Here is a 24,108-nt window from a genome sequence, read left to right on the forward strand (position 1 = left end):
CCCAACAAAGTTTGTTACTCTTGTGCAAATCCAGTGCATTCACCTGGCTCCCTGGATCTTTTCCTCTTCTGTCACCCTTTTGTGTCTCAGACACAATGAAGAGTCACCTACAACACAAACAGCTCATTTTACCATGTCTGCCAATGTACTCATGGAAAATAGGAGCTGGAATATTCAGCTGTTGAGAGTATAATTGCATTTGCTCATGATCAGTACACAGGCAAAAGTATTTTAATCCACTGAGTTTGGCACACAGCTGTCAAGAGAAACGCATCAATTTGTGCTGCTTCTCTGATCCCCTGTGTGTGTCCTCCACCAAGCTTTGTTGTCACCATGTATTTTTCCTTCTCTGACTGTACCTCCTGTCCTCTGTGATCCAGTGGCTCTCAGACAGGTTTTCTGGTGCCACTCCTGGCCAGTGGCAGCCGGAAAGACAAGCTGCTGTCCTCTGGCAGGTTTGCTCAGCTCTTCCTTGGGGTTTTGCCTTGCTAGTGTCTTTGTTAATAATTTTGCTTTGTTGCAAGCTGACAACAGCCATTATGTTGACAAAGAGGCTGTGTAAGAACTTAATATCATGGTGAGGCTGATTATCACCTCAGCTGTCCCAGTGGAGCTTGTGAGAACTGTAATGCAGGTCATCACACCTTGTTTTCTCTTCATGTTCTGTGATTCCATCATTATCTGAGAGACGTGTTATAATTTGTTTTGTTTCTGACTGGCAATTACAGCTGTAATAGTCACCTTCTGCAAGCTTTTGTTAGGCCCTGCTGGCAGGTCAGCAAAGTGAAGATATTCACACTGCCACAAGTTTGGATTTGGAGCTTGCGTGGAACCTAGCCAGCTCTCAGGGATGTGAGCCAAGTGTGCTCTCTCAAAATTAGTGAGGGCAGTGGTCCTTTGCATGGAGGGAGTGTCACTGTCCATGGGGACTGATGGAGCTGTTTAATGCTGTCAGACATCAGGACATCATCACGAGATGCTTTGGCTGACTTTAGCATCAGTCAGCTCATCAGTGGGACTAAGCTGGTGAAGCAGAATGCTTTTTTTTTCGGCTCTCTTTGCTTTTAGAAGCAAGAAAAGGAGCATTTCAGAGGGAGGATTGGGAGGGGGGAATACCACGCTGTTATGCCACTACTGCTCAGTGCCAGACTGGCGTTCCCCTCCTGCTGGGAGATCCTGAGAGGTTTTAGAAGTAGTAGGAAATAAGGAAATACCAGTCCAGGAGTTCTTTTTTAAGTATAAGAAATCTGTGGTAATGAAGGAAAGATCACAGGATTACCTATGTAGTCATATGTAATTTTTAGTAATATTTCTAGAGTTTTGAAAATTTTCATGCCCCCTGCTGGGACTTGGTGTAAAAAGCTGTGAGTTCTGTTAAGTCCTGTTTACCATGATTTTTTTTTTCTTTTAAGATTGCAAAAGCTTATGCATTTTAGCTTTTTAATTCTGGCACCAGTTCCCTTTTAAAAGTGACCAAATGGCCTAGACCCAAATGGCCTCATGACTCTTTCCAGACAATGTCAGCATCATTTCCAGACAATTCAGTCTTCTGGGAAGTGAGGAATACTTGATTTATTCCTAAAACTTTGAGCCTGATGATACTCTTTGAGAAACACGTGTATTAACCCTACTCTCATCACCTGCTGATGTGCATACCCACTGTTCCTCTTCCTGCTGCACTCCTGGAGTTCTATCCACTGCAGTGGGACACTGTCACCAGTCCAGCCTAGGACCAGTTCCAGTGGTTGTTGCTTCAGGACATTGAGACTCACTGTCACATCTCTAGTCAGCAGCTTCCAACTGACACAGATTTAGTTTTTGTGAAACAGGCACTGCCTTTAGCAGGGAATAGCAATTCCCCATGCTGTTCTCTTAGCAGATTTTTAAGCTGAAGGGTACAACTCCTGTGCCCCCCACTGCAGATCCCCTCCCTGTCCTGGTGCGCAGTGCCACGGTGCAATGATCAACTCGAGATATTCTGTGTTTCTCTGATTCTGTGATGCCCAGTCTTCTGTTAAAGGCTGCAGGATACCCTTAGGAGGTGCAGTGGTTAGAGCATGGCCATCCTGCTCTGAACTGAGCTGAGTTCTGTGACTCCTGAGGCATGGCTCTTCTGACGGGGAGCACAAGGCAGCCGGGAAGGTGTTTGCAGTGCTGTCTGTGGTTGGGACCCTGTGGCTGGTGGAGGCTGGCACTCTCTGGAGATACTGGCTCTGTTTGGAGCTGCTGACTCTGACTGGACATTCTGGCTCTGACTGGAGGTGATGCTGGCTCCCGGGGTCACCAGTACGTGGCCACTGCCTGCAAAGCCCAGATCTCTGACCTGCAGATCAGTTTGGAGCCTGATGGGAGCTGGAAAGGACAACGTGTGGTTTAGGATCTAGCTGAGGTGACAGCTGAAAGCACCATTGATACAGGGTCCTCAGCCTGCTTTGGGATGGACTTGGCAAACTCTGGGCAGAGTGATTCAAGTGGAGCAAGCCCTTGCACTATTACAGGACAGCTGCAGAACCTCCAGCCTGGGTTCCAGCAGAACCAGTGTGGGTTTGTAGGAGCAGCCTTGTATCAGCTAAAGGTTTTGTCTGCTTTGCTCTGGCATGGTGAGTTTGCACTGTGTCAGCACCCACATCCTCTCTGATCCTCTCTGAGTAGCCCAAAGGCAGATTCACTGCGTGTAAGCACTGCCTTTGGGTCTGCCCGTGCAGCTGTGCTAACCCGACCCACAGATTTGTGTATGGATTTCCTGTGAGCATTAACTGATCCAAACAAACCCCCACCCCCACACAGTTACATCTGTGGGTCTCCCATCCCCAATATCTCTTGATCCCCTGATTAATACCCAAATGCTCTCAGTGTTCTCATGACCCTGTGGGTGCACTGAGACGGGCTGATTTAGGGTACCTGCCCAGCAGGGATTTGGGGTGAGAATACAAACTGGCACTGAGCTCTGACTCTTGCTCATGCTTCCTCTGGAAGGCTTGGCTGTGTCCAGGGTTGTTCTGCAGTAGCTGTCATGCTCATTGCCTTCACTGTGCTGTTTTCAGTCTGAATATTCCACCGTGATAACTTCAGGAGCACTTGGGCTGCTTTATGCTGTTGTTTAATGACCGTGTGATGAGTCCTGTCTGGCAGATCGCTGTGGTTTCTGCACGCTGAAGGTTCACTGACTTCAGAGAGCCCCTGCTCCTTTCTACAGAGAGCATCACTTCCATCTGAAAAGGTCTTTGAGATAGATGGAAGGGCTGTGTGCTGAAAAAATAATTCTTTTTTTTGTCATCCTCTAGGAGACTGGCATAGCCAAGGGTGTTTTGCAGCAATAGTGCCTGCAGTGCTCTCTGATGGTCACTGTGTTTCTGTGCTCAGGGTGTTTCACATCAGGTTTTTTACCACAGTTTTTAGGGATCTGGGAGAACTCCCTGCATGGTGCTTTCCAAATCCAGTAGGTTTTCCTCACATTAAATGGGTAGTTTATTTCCCTCCGAGCTGACACTCCTGCTTGCAGAGAGTAGCTTCTGGGAATACTTAACTGCTGTTTCCATGCAACAACCAATTTTTCTTCACTGCCATGCATTCACTGCGGATTTTCTGATGGGAAGCATGTGGATATAACTTTTTATTTACATATTTCTCATTAACAGCTAAATTTCTTTGCCGTCTAACTCTCCTTTTTTTTTGCATTTTTTTTCAACAGATCAACTGTGTGACTTTCCCCCACCCTGACGTAATGCCAGAGCAGCAGTTGCTGAAACCTTCAGAGTGGAGCTACTGTGATTATTTCTGGGTAAGTAGGCAGCCAGCCACATGCCACATGCAGCTCCAGAGCTTCCAAGAAAGTGGAATAAACAGCTTGATTTGTGGTACAAGGTAAAGAAGAATTTGGGCTGAGATACACTGTGTTCAGAGAGTACCAGGGAGACTGGGGATGCCAGTGAAGATCTCCTGGAAACATCTGACCACTCTGAGATGTGGCTGATTATCAGAGGAGTGTCCAGAAAGGCAAGGACAGTTCTCAGGAGATGGGTTTGGTCAGGAAATAAGGAGGATGTAGGACAAGCCACGTGTCTCAAAATACCACAGGCAAAAGGGCAGTGCAGCCAGAGGGGGATAGAATCCCAGAATCCCAGACTGGTTTGGGTTGGAAAGGATCTTAAAGCCCATCCTGTCCCACCCCCTGCCAGGGACAGGGACACCTTCCACTATCCCAGGTTGCTCCAAGCCCCATCCAGCCTGGCCTTGGGCTGCTCTGGGCACCCTGTGCCAGGGCCTCCCCACCCTCCCAGGGAAGGATTTCTTCCTCATATCCCATCTCTCCCTGCCCTGTGGCACTGGGAAGCCATTCCCTGTGTCCTGTCCCTCCATGCCTTGTCCCCAGTCCCTCTCCAGCTCTCCTGGAGTCCCTTTAGGCACTGGAAGGAGCTCTGAGCTCTCCTCAGAGCCTTCTCTTCTCCAGGCTGAACAGCCCCAACTTTCTCAGCCTGTGGCTCCAGCCTAGTGGCCTCCTCTGGACTCCAACAGATCCACAGGTCGTAGGATAGCAAGGTGGCTGACAGGGAATGTGAATTCAGTGTTTCCCAGAGCACGAGAGCCAGGGGTACACACGGAAGCAGCGGGTGCCCCTTCTAAAAGAAGCAGATAGTTGAAAACTTTTTTGTTAAATTGTACCACTCCCTCCATGGGATATTCCAGAGGCCAGGTAATAAATGCATTCTTTGTAGGGTGAGGCTTGTGAAGGACAGGCCTATTTGTAACTTAAGTTGAGTAGTTCTAATGCAGCCTGGAGCATTGGAAGTCTTCAGTGGGAGGTTCTGTGTGTGCCCTCTTGTGCTCAGGTCTGTTTTCAGGTTCCTGGATCACATTAAAATGATGCAGTAGTCCTTGGAGTGTGGAGCTGATAGAAAAAAGCCTTCCAGTGGAAAACTTTCCTTCCACTGGAGGATTTTTCTGGGTGGTGAGAGGAATACTACGATGGAATCCAGAAATAAGTACAAAAGGAGTCAGAAATGAAGGTTTTAGGAGTCTTATGTGTGTTTTCAGTAGCTATTGAAGCGTTTCCATCTTAAAAAGTGTCAGCCTTGGAGGCCCAGCAGCATGTCCCTTTGTGCTTGCTCAGTGCTGATGGCAGGGACTTGCTAAAATACACATTTGAAAACGGTCACGTTATCACCAGATTTCTTCAGTTTCTTCCAGTTTTCTGATCCCCGTGAGCCCTAAATCATTAATGGCATACAGACTGATTTTCTGCATGTGTCTTACAGAGGTTCCTGCCCTGTTTGGTTCTCCCCATTTGGGCTCAGCCACTGTTTGGTTCCATGGGTTGGTCACGTCTTGCTTTCAGTGGAACTCTACTTAAAGTTGCCTTTCTTCTTGCAGGCTTTTCTCCTCCCATAACTCTGCTCGCAGGAATTTCCTCTTTGGCCTTGTCATCCATGGTCTGCCCACAGCTCTCTCACCTTCTTCCATCATCTCCACTTCTCCCACTGTCTTGGCCTGCTGGTGCCTGGCAGGGCGTCCTGCCAGTCTCCTGCTTGGATTAATCTGGCATTTCTCTCTGGCTAGTTGTGCAGCACATGGGGGATCAGAGCAGAATCCGCAGCGCTTAGGGAAATGTTCTCAGAGAATTTGTTTGTTGGAAGAGGGTAGGAAATGAAATTGGGAAACAGGAGAGAGAAAAGAGGCAGCAGAGATAAAACTCTGTTGGTCCTTGCAGCAGCACTGAAGCCAGTGGAGCAAAGGGCTGAGTAAGAAACAGACAGTGAAGAATGGGGTGTAATCTGTGGGACAGGTTGCTGGTTTGCCTTGTTTTACAGCAGATCCGTGCAGACTGGCTCTGTTTTTCTCAGTACAAGTCAGAGTTGACCTTGGTGATCTGTTAAAGGTCTTTCAGGGCTGCTTTGACCCTGGAAGGAGCAGCACTATCCTCCCCTCTGCCCCAGGAGTTCCCTTGTGCTGGCTCCAGGATTCCTTCTCTTGGCAGGCTGTGCCCTTGGGGCTGAGAGCCCTTGGGGCTGACACTTGGCAGTGGTGTTACCAGCTGTGAAGGGTCATGGGCAGAAATGACAGCAGGGCTGCTGCTTTGGCCCCCACATCATCCTTTGCTGGCCAAAGAGAATTGTGAAGCTTCCCTTTTTAAATTAAAAAAAACCAAAAAGGGAGTAAGAGGAGCAGGAGAGTGTTGGGCTATCTCTTTGAGAGGGGCTGAGGTGCTGTAGCCATCAGCTGCTCTCAGGGGAGGGTTCCTCAGGCACCACTGCTGGGAACCAGCTCTTTGTGGGTTTGGCCTCCAAAGCTTTTTGTTGAACTTCCTTTTATTTCTTTCAGGCAGATAAGAAGGACTCACAAGGGAACAATACAGTGTCGGGATTTGAAATTCTTCTTCAAAAGCAACTTAAAGGGAAACAAATGCAGAAAGAAATGGCAGAGTTTGTTCGAGAAAGGTAACGAGCACTTTGTTATCCAAGTAAATATTTGTTGAGATTGTTTTTTCCCCAATTTAGATATTCCTTAAATACATTAATGCTTAATGCTTAAACTGCATAAAGAGTATGCTACAAATTCTTAGTGAACATTTAGTATTTCTTTAATGTTCATCCACACTCTCCAGTCTTCTCCAGCTCTCACTTGTCTCTCGTGCTCTGAGTTGTATTGCACAAAGGCTGTCTGTTTAGAGGGAGCCAAGAAGGTTTGAAGCTGCAGATTCAAGGAAGAAGCATAGACAGGAGAGAAGCAGAGTGGAGATGATATTTAGAAGGGAAGTATTTTGTCTGAAAAATACAGGAGCAATTTGTTTGCATGGAGCGTAGGCCCAGTTTCCTAGAGGAAGATGTAAAAAGACATCACTTTGGACTTAAACTTGGTTATAGAATCATGGGATGGTTTGGGATGGAAGGGACATAAAGATCATCTCATTCCAGCCCCTTGCCATCTACGTGTCTGGGGACACCTTCCACCATCCCAGGCTGTTCCAAGCCCCATCCAGCCTGGCCTTGGGCACTGCCAGGGATCCAGGGGCAGCCACAGCTGCTCTGGGCACCCTGTGCCAGGGCCTCCCCACCCTCACTTTCTGGTTTCTGTAGCCTTTGACATAAGGCAGTCCAAGAGACAGCTCCAGTGTGACCAGAGGTAGAAGAAGGGACCACCTGGCACTTTAAAAATACAATTGAAAATAGGCTTGCTAAGGGAGAGGATGGGAAGGCAAGCAGAATTGTGATAGCCAGGGAAAACAGGGGGAAGCTGCTTCAAAGGAAGTAATATATAATGAAATTTGACAGAAATAAAGGCAAGATGCATTCAAGAGGAAGGGAATGTTGGTGTGAGATTAGAGAGAGCAGGGAGAGCAGCTCTGACACTGCGGGGAGGCGTGTCTGTGTCCTCAGCAGAGGAGGCAGCAGGCATGCTAGAGAGGAAAGACAAAAGATTCACTGAGTGCTGGAAACAAAAAAAGGTTGGGAATTGAGTGTGAAGAGGGTCTAGATGGGAGTTACAGAAAGATTAGTGCATTTTTCATCTGTTTGTAAGAAAGGATCAGGATTGTTATGTGTGGAAAAGGAGGAGGATGGTGTTGAGGTGTTTCATGGAAATATTGCTCAGGCCATCAGAGGAACATCTACATTCCCAGCTAAGAGGGCTGAAATATTGATGAAGTTTTCATGATGACCATCAGGTGCCTTGGGGACCACAAGACCACATTTAACTGGAAATTTTCATGTCCAGAAAAATTCTCTTTGTACCAATCAGCCTGCTGGAGGTGAGATTCAGACAGCTAATAAAAACAATAGAAAGCCGGTAAAAGACACGATAACCAGATTTCTTCATCAAATATCCAACAAGAGGGAAGCTAACTTAGTTTATCAAGTAGATGCTTTTACAGGAGCTTCTGGTATATAGCAGTCTTAGACTGAGCAATTATTTGTTCATTCAGTTCTTGTTGACAGAGGTAGGGTTATAAAAGTCAAATAGTCTCAGAACTTTGACTTCAGTAAGACAGACCTCAAGAAAGGGAGGAAAGTGATGAATAAATAAACCGAACTGAAAAATCCAGGGTGTTGGTGTGAAAGAAGGAGTTACTTTAAATCAGAAGTAAAAATCAGGTCCAGCATTTGCATTCAGGGAAGGACTCCAAAACAGCCAAAAACATCTGCAGACTGCCCTGAGAAGCACCAGGTATAAGAAGTAGTGTTTCCATTAGCAAAGGAGCACTGTCTTAGTCACTTTTTAATTAAGCTGTGGTATGTTTAAAAAACATAGTAAGTTAAATAGCAGATTATTTAGCTTCCACCATGTTCAGCAGATACATGTATGCACCTTTCACTGTTTGTCTGCCACAATTTGTGGAAGACTTCTGCAGTTTCTTCGCTACAGGAAAAGCAATTATGCTTCTGTTGTCTGATAATTTCATGGTTCCCTCCTAATCTGGAGAAACAGTGTAAAAAGACTCCCAGTCAGTCTTCCCACAGTGACAGTTGTGTAGCTGTCTGCCAGATACCCTCCACCACCTTTCCTCCCTGTTCCCCCTGTTGTCTTAATCTATTTAGTTTCTTCTTGCATGGCAGTCACATCAGATCATCTTTGCCTCCCTTTGTAGCTCTCTAGTTTTGCTTCATCCTCTATAGTATGCCATGGCTGAAACTGTTTGAGTGTGGGCACACAAAGTACTTCTTTCCAAAAAAAAAAAAAAAAAGAAGTAAAAAGGGAACAGGAAATAAACATCCAGACATCAACTAGAACTAATAAAGTCAGAACAGTATGGGTCAAAATGCACTTAAGGTCTGTAATGCTTCTGACTATACAGGGAGTGAAATCCTGAAAGTTTTCAAACAAGTTAGTGGAAACAAGGCTTGGAAGCTTTTTTTTTGTTAGGAAGGTGGAATTACTTCCAAACAGCTACGTGGATTTCTGGAAATGGGACTCAGGACTTCTGGCATGTTTGTGTTTCACGGTCACCACAATCCAGAGTTTGCAGTGTGTTTGTATCAGGCAGGGTCAAGAGGCAGATTTTTGCCCCTTTTTGAGGTTTATCTTGGGTTTTAGCCCCTTTTGGCCACAGATGGTAACAGGAAGCCAGGCTGGGGTAGAAAAATTTATTTCTTATATTCGGGCTCTTCAGCTGTAGACATTTCACTTTTTTATATATATCTTTTCCTGATATTCCTCCTTGCCAGGCAGGCTGCCCTTGTCGTAGTGCCACACATTTGCAGTACAAGTAACACTTGAAATCCCTGAAAAAATCTTGGGGTCTAGGCCAAAGCTGGAACCAGTGAGGAGCACTTCCATCGAAGCCAGTGGCTTTGCTTGCCTGGTACCACCTTGAGGACAGGCACTGATGGCAGCAGACGTAGTGTGTCTGATGTGCAATTGTGAAATCATGAGAATCATGGAATCACAGAATGGTTTGGGTTGGAAAGGACCTTAAAGGTCATCCAGTTTCACCCCTCCCAGTGCCAAATTCCAGCAGGAATGTAGCTCACAAGGAAGGCTGTAGACTAGAGCTTTGGCTGGTAACTGAGCCCAAAGCAGTGAGCCTTGGCTCTGTGGAGAGACATTTGCACCTGCAGTATTGCTGACCTGTTCTCTCTTTCCAGTCCACAGGAATTGTCACTTCTGAGACAAGATTAGTCTCATCCTGAAGTAGGTCTTTAAAGTATGTTCAGTGAGATGTGCCTGGATAAAGCCCTTTTCATAGTGAGCTCCTAACCCAGTGTAGCCTTAGATGCGGGACAGCTGCGTTTGTTGGTCTCGTTAGAGCAGGTGTGGGGAGCTGGCTGGTTTTGTCCTCCTGGGAGGGGGAAGAAGAGGACTCCCAGCTCCTGGGTAAGGTCTGTAGAACTGTGTCACACCAAGCTGGGTATCATCCTGGGCCTCAGCCAGCTGCATCCCAAGCAATTGCTGGAAGTGACATCCCAACCAATGGCTTTGCTGTGAAGCTGTCAGCTGTGGGACCCAGACCTGCTCCCTCCCCTGAACTCCTGCGAGAGTAACGACAGAGTGGCACTTCCCCTCCCACACATCCACCAGGATATTTTCAGCAGCCCAGAGCGTCAGATCTCTCTCAGCTGTCTCAGGGGACCCCTTTTAGCTGAGGTGTGCCCCACAAAAGTGCGCTTGCTCAACTGGTTACTGCAAATGGGCATGCCAGAAATACCCCACCTTCTGATGTCTTTGTGGACAGACACTTCAAAGCAGGTTTTGTCCCTGCTTGTGCATAGTTGGCACAGAATCAGGAGTTGTTCTACCTGGGGGCCACACAGCTCTCTCAGAAATGCTCTGTTGAGCAAGCTGTGTTGAAAGCCAGCAAACAGATCACTGTTTGCTCTGCCTGGGAACATGGGCACCTTGAAATTGTTTCATTGGGAGCAGAACTCAGGGAAGACAGAGATGGGTTTCAGGCATGATGCCCATCACCTCTGCACCAGCAGCTGCTCATTCCTCCCTGCTGGGCAGTCAGCACCTTGTCCCTTTACCCCACAGCTGCACTCCTTCTGCTCCCTGCAGTCAATCCCTTTCCTCTTCTGCGCCCTCACCACTGGCAAGCTCATCTCCTGTTCCTGGTGTGCTGAAGACAAGGACAGAGCAGTGAGTGGGGTGAATGAGAGGAAGGGGTTGCACCGGCCACATGCTGGTAACAGAAGCCCCTGTCACATCTCTGCCATGTCACCTTTGCTTTGTCACCTGTAGCAGAGAGCAGGAAGCAGTTGGTGTCCCTAAGAAAGGTGCAGCCCAGCACCCCAAATCTCATTTGCATTTTTCCTGGATCGCCGCATTCCTTCATCTTTGCCTCAAGGATGTGCAGCCTCACATTTCACAGCAGACTGAACCACGTGCTTCTGGCTTTGCAGACAGCCCGTGTTGCACAGCAGAAACACTCTGTCCTTGTTATTTGCTCTCCAGAACTGTAGCTTCTTCATCTAATTTTGTCTCACATGCCATCCTGCATATAGCCCTGCTCTTGCCACTGCATTTTTAGCATATGGGGGGAGAAGACGGCTCATCAAACCAGTGCTGCCAAGCCCTGGAGACTGAAAGGAAAATTCCTGTGGCAAAATCTGTTAAAATGCAGAGAATTTCTTCAAATTATGTGTGTGGGTTTCTGCCTTAAAGCTTACTTACTGCTGTCTTTTTATTTTCTCTCTGTGTGTATGTGAGTGTAGGATAAAGATTGAGGAGGAATATGCTAAGAACCTGTCCAAACTGTCTCAGAATTCCTTGGCTGCTCAGGAAGAAGGGTAAGTGTGTCTCTGTGACTTTCACAGAAGACAAATTTTAACATAAAAGGCATTTCTCCCACGCAGGTACATGTAATTTTCCCCAGCTCTCCCATTAATTAGAGGTTTATTTAGATTAGTACCCTGGGTGTGTTGGGGAAGATGGAATTGCTTCGGAGTTGTTTGTTTGTTTGTTTGTTTTTTAAGTTGTTAATGAGAAATTCTTTAGGAATATGTGTATAAAATGTCACCTCTCCAATCAAGTTTGTATGCTGTCCTTGTTGTAGCCAGGATTAGCATGTATATGTACTAAACTACTTTGAAAATGGAAGAATGTGTAGAATATATATACTACTGAGAGTAGATGTGTAAGGTCAATGCCAGTACAATCAGTGCAGTGCAGACAAGAGGGAGGATGAAGAACCAGAACCCTTCTCATCAGGGTTCTGGCCCTTCAAGAAGAGCAGCAGACTGCCCCTTATTTACAACATTTTTACTCTTTGGAAGTTTTAAGAAGACATTAGGCAATGCAATTCAGACTAAATTGCAGTTCTTCAGTGATAATGAAAAGGCACCATTCCTGAGGGATCAGAACTTGGTAGCTCTGTTTCAACACAAACCCTCTAAGCACTGAAAGCAGAGTTGGAAATGACTGTCCTCACTGACAGAGTGGTTTTCTGCCAGCACTGAAGCTCCATGAGGTGTTTTGCTCAGCTTCCAGGAGGCAAGGACAGAAGTTGCAGGAGGCTAACTGGGCTGTTCCTGCTCTAAGCACCTACAATGACAATGGTTTCTGTCCTCCTTTCTCCTCAGGGGTGGATGCTCAGCTGATCCTAGCAAAGCTAAAACCACTTTCCTCTACATCTTCCTTCCACTTTCTGTTATCCCCAACAGGAGAATGAGAGAATGAGTGATAAAATGAAGGGGGAGGAAACTAGGGGAGAGTAGGTGAAAAGAAAGGGAATGAGTACCCAAGCCTAAGTGTCAGTAAGAACTGGGCAGTGGGAGAGGATCTCAGGGTGGGTCTAGGGAAGGAGAAATGCTGGGAGCACTTCCCTGGGTGTATCTAAGTTGTTTAGCTGATGAGCACCGTATTTGAGGACTCCAGTCCTTGGAGCAGTGTCAGAGGTGACAGATCATTAGTGTGAAATTGCAGATGACAGGCGATTTTTCAGGCTATCAGGAAGAGTCAAATCTCATTATTGTTGAAAAGGGGATGGGGAGGAGATAGAAGGAGCTGGGAACTCTAGATCACTCAGCTTTATTTAGCCTTTGCAAAGGGGTAGAATAAACCATCAAACTTGCACTTAGTGGAAAACTAAGGTGATGAGCAATTGTTGTAGATGCATAAAGAAAAATGCCAAGCCAACCTAAACTCCTTCACCGATGGAGTAAGAGAGTAGGTCAAGCATCACAGCTCTTAATTTAGTATTGCTTTTTGCAATGGGAGATTCTCGTAGGCAGACAGGAGAAATGGTGGCCTAAATAAAGCCTAATGTGCAAAAAACTAGGTAAGGAAAACCCACTACTTACAGAAACTAAACTGCAGAAAGCAGCTATGGATGGGTTTTTCCTAAGTCCAGGGGGTTTTAAAATGTTTCTGGAATGAACGACCTATGATAGAAGAAAGAATGGATTTCCTGTAATCAGAGATGTGCCAGAGCTGGGAGGGTTGGTATGTACAATTTGAAGAACAGGTTGCAATTCAGAATTCTTCTGTTTAAAATGGAGAAATTAACTGAAAGAAAATAAGATGCATTTTAATGAGGACAAAGCTCTGCGTTTTATACTTTCACAGGATGTGAAAGATACAGTTACATAACAGTTTGTGGGAGAAGGATCTGGCTATAGTGAATCACAAGCTTATTCATCAACAACTTCATGCTGTTGTCTAAAAAGGCAATCATATTGAAATATGCAGAAGAGAGAGTGTCTGATACAAAATAATCTGTTACCAGTTTAGCAACTGGAGTTGTACTGTACTGTACTGGGGATGTAGAGATTTGGTTATGATGCTTTCAGAGGAGTCTAGGCTGTCGTGGAGGGTCTGGAGGAGTGTGCCTCAGCTGCCATTGTCTTGGAAATGTTCTGTCCAAAAGAAAAAGATAATGGAGAAATTTTCAAGTGCAGAGAAGCTTCTCTGGGGCTTTTCACCTAAAGTGAAAATCTGTTCTCTAAAGCAGGGTGGGAAGTAGAAGAGGCAATGGAAAAACTGCATTGGTGGGAACTTTGTTATGGTAAGGGTAAGATACTGAGGGATCTTGCTGATGGAGGCTCTGGCGTCTCTGTACGTGGAGATCATCATGAACTTTGTTTTCAAAGATCTGCTGCATACAGTGACAGTAGAATTCTGCCTTGGTCACAAAGGTTTTCTCTGTTTTCTCTGACTTCTGTCACCCTTTTCCATGATTTTGCTGATCAAGATACGGTACAAAGTGTCAGGTTTGTGTGACAGATCCCACGAGGGAGGATGGGCAAGAGATGGGGCACTGATCATTGTCCTTCTCTTCTTCCAGCACACTGGGAGAAGCTTGGGCTCAGCTCAAGAAGAGTCTAGCTGATGAAGCAGAGGTTCATCTCAAATTTTCTTCGAAGGTAAATAGTTCTTCCTTTTCCAAAGATTTTTGCCCTGAATTGGTGGGCCTCTCCCTTCAGTGCATGTTAGTGGGGGAAATATGCATATAATATGCATGAAATATGCATGCCTATGGTGCAAATCTAGAAGAATTAATAAACTGGTGACCAAACGTACTGAAACTGTCCAATCTTCCTCCCCAAATCAGTTTATTTAGTCTACCTGATGTGTAAATTAAAGCATGTCTAATTTTTCATAAAAAAGAAGTGAAACTGATTCTCGAGGTTGTTCGCCTGGGCCCTACGTTCCAGCCAGTAAATTTAACTAGTGCTTGTATGCTTTACTTCTGCAAAGGAAGAGATGAAAAGTAATATTTGGCTTCTCAACAAGAATCTACTCTACCTGTCTGGAAGGAAGAGAACCAGGACTCTGGCTTTTTTGTATCATTAGCCTTTCTGAAAAGTGTACTGGGAACATCATGTTATTTTTGGGCTTTCTCTCAAGTGATGCCCAAGGAGGTTTCTTCTACAAATTATGGTATTTATCTAGGTTTTTTCCACCTCATGTGACATGCTCTTGAATCCTGTTACATTATGTTAACCTCTGTGGGTGTTCAAGTTCAATACAGTGGCAGGTATCTCAGCACAACAGCCATGTTCTGGAGGAAAATTATAGCTCTGCACCATTTGTAAGTAATTCAGCAGAGGTTACTCAGGCAACCAGCTGCTGCCTTGGTAACCTGCTGCTCTGCCTCAAACTTCAACATCAGGGCTGTAATTAGTGAAATACTTTTTGCTCCCCATTGTCCTCCTGTATTGTTTTCCAAGAGGAAAAAATGCACCCTGGAGTGATGTGTGCATGTAGGCAGGCCAGGTAGAGGGGCTTTTCCATTCGTTTACTTCTCCTTAAACTCTGTACAGAAACTCCTGCAGCATCCTCTGAATCCTTCCCAGTGTTTGTGTGTAAAAAAACGTGTGGATGTGGCACTTCAGGACTATGGTTTAGTGGTGGACCTGGCAGGCCTGGGTTAACGATTGGACTTGATGATCTTGAAGGTTTTTTCCAACCATAATGACTTATGATTCTGTGTTCTCATACCTGCTTGGGAGTTTCTACTTTTGTCTTCCTTTTATTAACATAATATGTTTTTAAATATATTGATGATCTTTAATGAAAGCACAAACAACTCCCTGTCAGGGCAGGACTGTCACCCACAGGGGATCAAGTCAGCTACACCTCTGCCTGGCTGAGCCTTGGGTATCTCTAAAGACAGAGATTTCACAATCTGGTCAACCTTCTCCAGTGCCCAGCCACCATTCTAGTGATTCCTTTTGAGTTTGGTTTTTTGAATTATACTAAACCTGAACCTCCCAGAACTCAGTTGTTTGTTGTGACTTCGCCTGGCCCTGCAAAGATGGATTTGGTTCAGTTACCCTTGCATCTGACCTTCCCACAGTTGTAGTTAGATCACCAAGGTGCCAGTCTGCACCTGCCTATACAGACTCTGCTTCAGGCTTGTTTCACCTTTCTAGGATATGTGCTGGAGAGTCTTGGCTGATTTTGTTGCCTCCCTCCAATAAAAGACTGTACTGAGCTTAGATAAAGTTTCCTTCTCCATTAAAATAATTCTGGAGAAAGGCTGCAAATACTTGTTTTCAGGGACGATTTTCTACTGCTCCACTGTAGGCTGTGTTAACTGATTACAGACCCAGCTCACCTGCATTGATGGAGTGCAGTATCCCCACAGGAGTGACAAGAGAGAGCAGCTTCAGGGGAAGTGAAATACCTGTATCCCTCCAGAGCTCATTTTTAAGATGTCAAAACTGTGTATCAGAAGGCCAAAACAATGCAAACTCTATCAGAGTCGAGTATTAGCAGCGGTCAAGATAAGTCATGTGTCTGCTCCTGATGGATTTCTCCTCAGTTCATTCCAGAGGTTTCTTGCTACTACTTAGAAGAGCTTCAACTGAATAATCAGGCTTCTCTTTAGGCTCCCTTACACTTGACAGAAATAAATAAAATGTGGCCTTCTTGGCTTTCACTTCACCATACTAGAAATGCAGCCGTGACACCACAGCCCACAGACTCACCCCACTGCAGTTCAGGTTAGTGGCTTTAGTTGGGTACTTTGGGGGGTTTTTAAGCAAATTGCCATCAGTTAGGTCAGAATCAGAGCCCTGATAGTGCTCTGATTATTTCCTATAGTTCGGTCTTCTGTGTAAAAAGAGAGATGATCTGTCAGAGAGAGGGGAAGACGAGATTTCTGTCCTTTTGCTGCCTTCAATTAATACTCACTAAACACAACTCTCCTGAGTTTTGTAGTAGCTTAATTCAGAGCATTCTTGGACAAGAGAAGTCTGGCATTGCCTTTGGCTGCAGTGTGTGAATTGTTTTCTCTCTGTCTTGAGCTCTTCTCAGAAGAAGGAAATGGTCTCAAATTGCACCAGGGGAGGTCAAGATTAGATACTAGGAAAAAAATTTCACAGAAATGGTTTTAAAGCATTGCAACAGGCTGCCCAGGGCAATGGTGGAGTCACCATCCCTGGAAGTATTCAAAAAATGTGGATATGGCACTTGAGGACATGGTTTAGTAGTGAGCATGGTGGTGGGGTTGGGTTGGCAGTTGGACTTGATGATCTTGGAAGTCTTTTCCAGCTTAACAATTCTGTGGTTCTGTGAAGAGCCAGGAATTGCTGCCTGGCTCCTCATTATTGCCATTTCTTCCTTTGTTTTCTTCACCAGCTTCAGAGCGAGGTAGAGAAACCCCTGCTCAACTTCAGAGAGAACTTCAAGAAAGACATGAAGAAGTGTGACCACCACATCGCGGACTTGCGGAAGCACCTGGCCAGCCGCTACACAGCTGTTGAGAAGGTGGGAGCAGGGAGCAAACTGCAGGGTTTGGGAGACACTGCTGGTTTGAGTTGAAGAGCAGCTGCCCCATGAAGAGTTTCTGTTCTGCCACAAAGGACCACAGCTGTTCCTGTTGGGGGCTTTTGCTGTTAGCTGTGCTTTGCCCAGCCCCAGGCATAGTTTTGCTGTTTAGCTGAGATCTTACTGCTGAACTGGCTTTTTGTTTCATCTTCCCCTTCCCAATTTGGGGCAATAAATTTCTCATACATTTGATGCAAATGCTTCTTATTCCTGTGCATCTCTTGTCCTCCAGATTTAAAACACCTTTCCTTAGAATGGCAGCAGGGTCAGTGGCCAAAAGCAGATGGCTGAGGAGGGCAGCTCGACCCTGGTGTGGCAAGCCACAAACCCTTCACAAGAAATATCCTCACTGAAAAAATCCAAACAGCAGCAGGACCCAGTAATGGGCTGATGGGACATGAAGCAGGAGGTATCCAAGGTTGTGGTGCAGGGAGTTAGACCCACAGAATGTGATCTCCCAGCAGCAGCTGGCAGAAATGGGGATGCTTGTGCCTCAGCTGCCAAATTGTATCCTCATGAGGTTTGCTTTTGGGTGTAAATTGGAAAGGAAAATACCATACCCAGTCATCCCCGAAGTTGTTTGTGATTTCATTAAAGATCAGCAGGAGTTTGCCCAGGGACAGAATTGTTGCAGGATACACAAGGTTATTAGGCTGAGTGAATGCAAGGAAGGCATTTTTCTGCAAAACACCGAGTTCTTCGCACTCATAGCTGCAAAGAAACTCAGTAGCAATATTGGGAAGAGTGAATTATGAATGAAGAAGGAATCAGAGCAAGGAAGAGCCGTGACTGCAGTGCCTGCACAGCACTCAGCCCCTCAGGGACTGCTCTCCTGCAGCTCCCTCTTGAGACCTGCAGGACCCAGCCGGGGCCTCGGAAGTGCACATGGAAAAAATTCCAGGAGTGCTTCAAGAGTGCTGTAACAGTTAGGCTGGTGTGACTAAAAAACTCTGAGGTGCTAAGAAAATACAGTCGTGCCAATTTAGCTTGAAACACTAGTACAGTATAAAGAATAGTTGTGACATGTTTTATAACAAATCCATGCACAACAAGTTACTTCTATGTATTTATCAGCCTGCATGTAACAATGTTTATTTGTTAAGGTACTTTAATAATTTGCCTGTATAATATATGTTTGTACTGATAAATCAGGTTTTAACAGCTTGAAGAACTTTTAAGTAAGGTAATTCAAGTAATCAGTTATAACCAGACCTCAGGTTCTTGATTTCTGCTGTTGGCATGAACCTGAATAAGTTTTTCTGAAATAAGCTTCTATTGTTAAGAGTTTCTGATAGGTGTGCACTGAGTCTAGAACATACTTAAAGACAAATTCTGTAAGATACTTGAAATTACTTCAACAATTCAGATCCCAAGAAAAGTGAATGGAAGAGGTGGCTTGGTAATGATGCTGTTTAAGATGTTTGAAAGAGGCTCCAGCTCTCCTTTCTTCCAGAAATAATGAGAAAGCTGTTGAGAAACAGGAGAGCTTGATGATGCTGTTAATCCTTTTCCTTTCCAAGACCTAGGAAGAGTTCAGATGCATTTGTGATTTGTTGGTGGTGACTTCTCTGTGGTCATAGGACACCTCTGTGAACTCCACGTGATGTTGTAAGAACCTGAATCGCAGTTAGGACCCAGTTTCATGCAAAGTCGTTGACTTCTTCCTGAGAAACACTTGTGTGGAGGAGTCCTGGATGGCTGAAAGCAGCTGCCAGTTCTTTTTCTCTTTAACAACAGACTCTTCTTTAATTACTCCCAGGCTCGGAAAGCCTTGACAGAGAGACAGAAGGATCTGGAAATGAAAACACAGCAGCTAGAGGTGAAACTCAGCAACAAGACAGAAGAGGAAATCAAGAAGGCGAGGCGGAAGTCCACTCAGGCAGGTGAGTACCTGTGTCCATCAGCACATGGCAAGAACAAGGGGGAATGCACCTGCCCAGCCATCCACATGGTTCTTGGTTTTTAATACTCTAGCTACAAAGTCAAAGTGAACCACGCCACAAATTGGTGTGATGTTAAATCCTCGGAAGAAACAAGCCCAGTTTTTCTGACTCAGATGTCACAAATGATTGATAACTCAGGTGAGAACAACAAAAGTAGGGTGAGTTCCTGTTTGATGAAAGTGTCCTTAGATTACTGAATGTTTGGGGAACTTCCAAAGTCAGATTCAGAGGAGCTTAGCTGAGGGTGTTTCTTCCATAAATCATAGTTCTTTCCTTGGTTCTTTCCTAAATCACACTCACCCACAACTTTGTGGGTGCCTATTACACTTACTATTACTGTCTCTTTCCTTGAAAGTGATTTTTTTGTTTTTTCTCCACTGCTACTCAATGACTAAAATAATTTCTCTGCTAGGACTACTGAGGATATAGTAGTGTGTGCTATACTGTACTGAGGATACAGCAACGTGCTGTGACCTGTGCATATTTTACAGAGGCTCAAGCCACATCTGCAGGATCCATCAGGAACTTTTTTGAGCTCTGCAAAGCTGATTCATGCAGCTCAGTTAGTACCTTTGCTGAAAATAAGTTTTAACTAGGGCTTCCATGTTTCCTCCCTTCAACAAGGGCTCCTCCTTGGCAGAGTGGTCCTTCAGAGTTCTGAGGTTTTGAAAACTTCAGGATAGATGTCTGGGTTTTATGGAGACTGGGAAGAGTCATTGGCAGTGTGACCATGTGTACAGGCAATCATTTGAGCAGAAAGAAAAGTTGTGATTTAACACCAGGAGGCTTCATGGGACATGGTCTTTATTCACCTGAAAATTCAGAGTCTTTCTTTGTTCCTTGGATCCTTAGAAATTGTTTATAATAGGTTTTTATTGAACAAGCAAGGGAGAGCTGAAGATCAGAGAGGGAAAGAGAAGCTGAGCCTCATTTAAAGAGCGAAGAGAATTTCCTAGCTGGGGAGCAGCAGTCTCTGAGAATTGTTTTCCAAATTTGCCACCCACCTTTCCCTCTCCATCAGTGCAGAGTCCTGCAACAAAGGAAAAAAATGGAAAGAACTGCAGCTTCTTGTGTTACTGCCCTGAACACAGAAGGAGCTGGAGCTCAGCTGGAATCGGGCATCTCCAGAGATGGAGAATGCATGAGGCTGCAGATAAGCATCCCTTCATCCAACAGCTGGAGCCTGATTCATCGCTTCTCCTTGAGACAGAGACCTCTTAGGCTGCAGTCTCACCTACAGAGTGCTGCCCTGCAGTTCCATAACTCATCATTATTGATTTCCCATTTTAATTACTTCATTTTTCAAATATAACTTTCCATCTATGGCTTTTTTTTAACTAAAGTAGCTTGCCTTTTTGTAATTCTGGGCATTTTGTGAAATACTACTTAAAGCTCATATTTTTCTTTCAAAATCTTGTCTTTTCCCCTCACTCATTCTCACCCCAATCACCTGCTTTTTTTTGCCATGCATCAAGAGCATGCATTTAGTTGAAATGTTGGTATGTGTGACAAATACCATGCAACAGAACTGCTGAGAGCCCCACCAGGGTTGATCTTCAAATCCTTGGGATCTGTGTACAAAACCTGACCTGCACTTTCCTTCTAAGCTCTGGAGAAGATTCTAGAGAAGACTGATGTGTTGCTGTCTTGACTCTTTCAGGGGATGACCTGATGCGCTGTGTGGATCTTTACAATCAAGCCCAGTCCAAGTGGTTTGAGGAGATGGTGACCACCACTCTGGTATGTAGCACCTAAAACTACCCTTGCAAAGTTGTAATAGCCTACAGTATTCATCATTCACAGCCAGTTCAGTGCAAAGCAGTGGGGAAGATTGAGTGATAAATCTCATGTTGTATTTCCCATTCTCAGTCCTGAGAAAACCTCATCATCAGGGGATAAGAAGAAATAATTGTTTCTTTGCAGAAGGCCTTAAACCTGTTCAGGGCTGCTGAGGGGCCAGAACACTGGAATTGTCCTTAGGAAGGGTGAAGTACTGCACAAGAAAAATACACAATAAATCACCAAATCCATTCATACATTAATGAATTTTTCTATTCCACAATTTCACAATTTTTTTTGGAGTCTCCCCAGAGACATCTCTTCTGCAGACTTAACAGCCCCTGTTGTCTCAGCCTGACTTGCTACAAGCTGCCTTGGAGCATCTCTGTGGCCTCCTCTGGACTCAATCCAGAAGCTGCACATCCTTCATGTGCTGCCACCCCCAGACCTGGCTGCAGTGCTCCAGGTGGGATCTCACCAGGGCAGAGGGGCAGGATCTCCTCCATCTACTGAACATGTGCTCTGCGTATTTGCCCCTGGAGAAGCACAACCTGCAAGTGCACTTGGCTCAAGAGGGCAGCCAGAGCCTGCAGCTCTGGTTTGTCAGTGCTAGAACTCAGGCTGATGAACATTTGCAGGCAAGTCTTAGTACACACGAATATAAAACCAGAACTGAAAGCAGCCTGTGCCTGCTCAGCCCAGGTGCAGATTAGTTCGTACAGAATGATGCCAAGCTGAGAGGGTCGAGGTCTGAAGGTTTTTGTCTCCATGCATACCTTCCTCCCTGAAGTTCCTGGTGCAGATACAGCGGCTGTTCTGCAGGTGGCACGCTGGGTTTGGCGTTCTGGTCTTGCACATCTGTGCCCTAAGAGGGAGTGTTTATTTCTGTAAGGGCAGTACCTCAGCTGGCAGCAGCAGTAGGAGCTCAGTCTATTTCAGCCCTATCCATTCCATAAGCTCCTTTGCTCATCTTCCTCCCCAGGCTGATAATCTGCCACCTGAGATTTTTTTTGCTGGAATGAAGAATGTTTCAGAGTTGCAGATAGCACAGGGAAGGCTAGGTAGCAGTCTGCCAGCTTGGATGAGCTTTGGTTGCACTCCACCTTGATGCTCAGGGAGTGGGCACCAGAAATGCCTGCTGAGGACAGGTTTCACAAGGTTTGGCCCCGGTGATGTGTGTGTGAGCACCAAACTTTCTGTTGAACAGCAAAGGCCATTGCAGTGATGTCTGTAAAGGCAGACTTCCACAGAGTGCTGCTGCTGCTGCTGCTGCTGCTGCTGCTCAAATCATGGAATCACAGAATATCCTGAGTTGGAAGGGACTCATCAGGATCACTGAGTCCAACTCCTGGCCCTGCACAGGACACCCCAGCAATCCTACCATGGGCCTAAGTGTGTTGTCCAGATGCTTCTTGAACTCAGACAGGATTGGACCTGTGCCACTTCCCTGTTCCAGTGCCTGAGCACCCTCTGGGTGAAGAACCTTTTCCTAATACCCAACCTAAACCTCCCCCACCTCAGCTCCAGCCATTCCCTTGGGTCCTGACACTGATGGTGGGAGTGAAGAGATCAGTGCTTCCTCTCTGCTGTCCCTCATGAGGATGTTGAAGACCACAATGAGTCTCTCTTCAGTCTCCTCCAGGCTGAACAAACCAAGTGACCTCAACTGCCTCCCATAAGGCTTCCCCTCCAGACCCTTTATGATTCTTGTGGCCCTGCTTTGGACACTCTTAAATGTGTTTTTTACATTGTGGCACACAGTACTCAAGGTGAGGCCACACCAGAAGGACTAAATGCAGATTTTGGGGTATAATATCAGAATCCAGAAGAAAAGGGAGGTAGAAAATATCAGGAGGAAAGACAGAAATCACCTGCCTTTCCAACTAAAATGTTGCTGGGTTCTGCTTGCTGCCAGCTGAGCAAGGTGGAAACTTGTCCTAGGTCATCATTTGGTGAACTGTGCTCTGACAGGTATCTGGCTGGAAGGGGGGGTGGTCTGAGCCGTACACCCCAATGTGCTTTCTGCTGCCCCAGGGAATCCCTGTAATTTCTGTAGCTAGCGATAAAGCACGCGAAACGTCTTGCAGGAAACAGATTCCCTCTTGCTTGCAGCATCTCTGAAGGCAGTGGCTCCACTCTCTGCATTGGTTGTCTCAGTTTTGGAACCTTTTGGGAAGGTTTGACCTTCTTTTCAGTTGCTAGGCTCAGGCTGAGATGACTGCTGTCGCTTGCTGTTTCTTATTCTTTGCAGAGCAGAGGAATGTGCAACCACAGAGCCCAGCTCCAAAGCATGACCCTGGGGCAGTATCGCACCTACTGGCAGCTTTTTGTCTATCATCCTTTCTCTGGGCCTCCAAGCTCAGGTTCCAGTAAAAATGTGGACTTGTTTTTCTTCATGTCCAGGAGCTTGAGAGACTAGAAGTTGAAAGGGTGGAGATGATTCGGCAGCATCTGTGCCAGTACACACAGCTGCGGCATGAGACAGACATGTTCAACCAAAGTGTGAGTGTGCTTTTTGTTTGATCCCCGTGGTCCTCACTGCCCTTCAGCTGAGCAGGATGGTCCCTCCTGACCTGCTCTGACTGGCTTTTGTCAAAGGACATGGGAGAAGTGTCTTGCAGGCAGCTTGTTAGTCTGCAGCAGTGCTGTGCTGCCTCCCTGCAGTCCTGCTCCTCCAGGACTCTCTGATCCTGGTCTCATTTCATACTGCTGGGTCACAGCTCTTTGCTGGGGGGGGACACAACCAACTGAAGCCCATTTGGCCAGCGTGAGCCATTATTAGCTCTCCCAGCATGATGCACTATTCCTTGAGGTCTTCTGTTTGTGCAGGGAAGATGCTGAATTGTTTCACTGTTGGAAAAGGGAGTAAATATATTTTCCTTATTAAAAACTGGCTATTTATTTTAATATTAAAATACGGGGGATGCATGCTGACCTCAGTACAGTTTTATTTGGTGTAAGGTGCAGATTGCAGGATAGGAGTCAGAGGCTGCCTGGCTGCTGCCTGGCACAGGAAGCCTTTCTCTGCTTCGTGTTAAGTCTCCCTCTTCCCTGCTTACCACAAGGCTGCACATTCAGACCTGTCTTGTCCATCAAGGCTCGTGTACATGCAGCTCTCACTTGTCTGCTGATGCAGTGTAGGCATGCCCACAGCTGCTCTGCGTGTCAGAGCAATGACTCTCTGCTTGAAATGTGCCCTTGACATTTGGATTCTTGTTTTCTTCCTTTCAGACAGTAGAACTTGTGGATCAGTTGCTTCGGAAAGTGGATCCTGCCAAAGACAGGGAACTGTGGGTAAAAGAACACAAAACTGGAGATATCCGACCTGTGGACATGGAAATATAGACTGATCTGTAGTTGGATGTGATGAGTCCACTGAATTAAGCAGGCTGACGTTTGTTTGTAAGGGTCAAAAGAGCATAGGGAAAAGGTTGTTTCACTACCAGACACCTTGTAATTTATGCCTGTATGGGCTATCTCTGTTCCATTTAGTCATTACAATGGTCCTCGTTGTGCTAAGCCTTAAGCACCAGACATTCCAGGGTGAAAAAAACAGATGTGTGCTTCCCACCAGAGGTTCCCAATTGCACGCAGCTTCCAGGAGAAATCTGCTTTCTGGTACAGAAAGTGCTCTGTTCTTCAGTGACTTTGTGCTCCACCCCTTGCATGACTATCTCTATAC

At 45.8% G+C, this 24,108-nt stretch overlaps 1 protein-coding gene across 3 annotated transcripts in view; it reads left to right on the forward strand.

Moving 5' to 3' along the window:
• The window catches only part of GAS7 (growth arrest specific 7), a gene marked incomplete at its 5' end in the record, with an annotated part of 77,690 nt that extends 53,913 nt beyond the window's left edge, over positions 1-23,777 (forward strand). For all 3 annotated transcript variants that reach the window (XM_082293968.1, XM_082293970.1, XM_082293969.1), the window contains 9 exons: positions 3,692-3,781; positions 6,319-6,434; positions 11,145-11,219; positions 13,715-13,793; positions 16,516-16,644; positions 18,464-18,587; positions 20,308-20,387; positions 22,830-22,928; positions 23,658-23,777. In XM_082293968.1, coding sequence (XP_082150094.1) covers positions 3,692-3,781; positions 6,319-6,434; positions 11,145-11,219; positions 13,715-13,793; positions 16,516-16,644; positions 18,464-18,587; positions 20,308-20,387; positions 22,830-22,928; positions 23,658-23,771 — 906 coding nt within the window. In that variant the 3' untranslated portion in view covers positions 23,772-23,777. The remainder of the gene's footprint in view (positions 1-3,691; positions 3,782-6,318; positions 6,435-11,144; positions 11,220-13,714; positions 13,794-16,515; positions 16,645-18,463; positions 18,588-20,307; positions 20,388-22,829; positions 22,929-23,657) is intronic.
• Positions 23,778-24,108: the final 331 nt, after the last annotated feature.

The sequence above is a fragment of the Coloeus monedula genome (assembly GCF_965178545.1).
Source record: "Coloeus monedula genome assembly, chromosome: 19".
Classification (NCBI taxonomy): domain Eukaryota; kingdom Metazoa; phylum Chordata; class Aves; order Passeriformes; family Corvidae; genus Coloeus; species Coloeus monedula.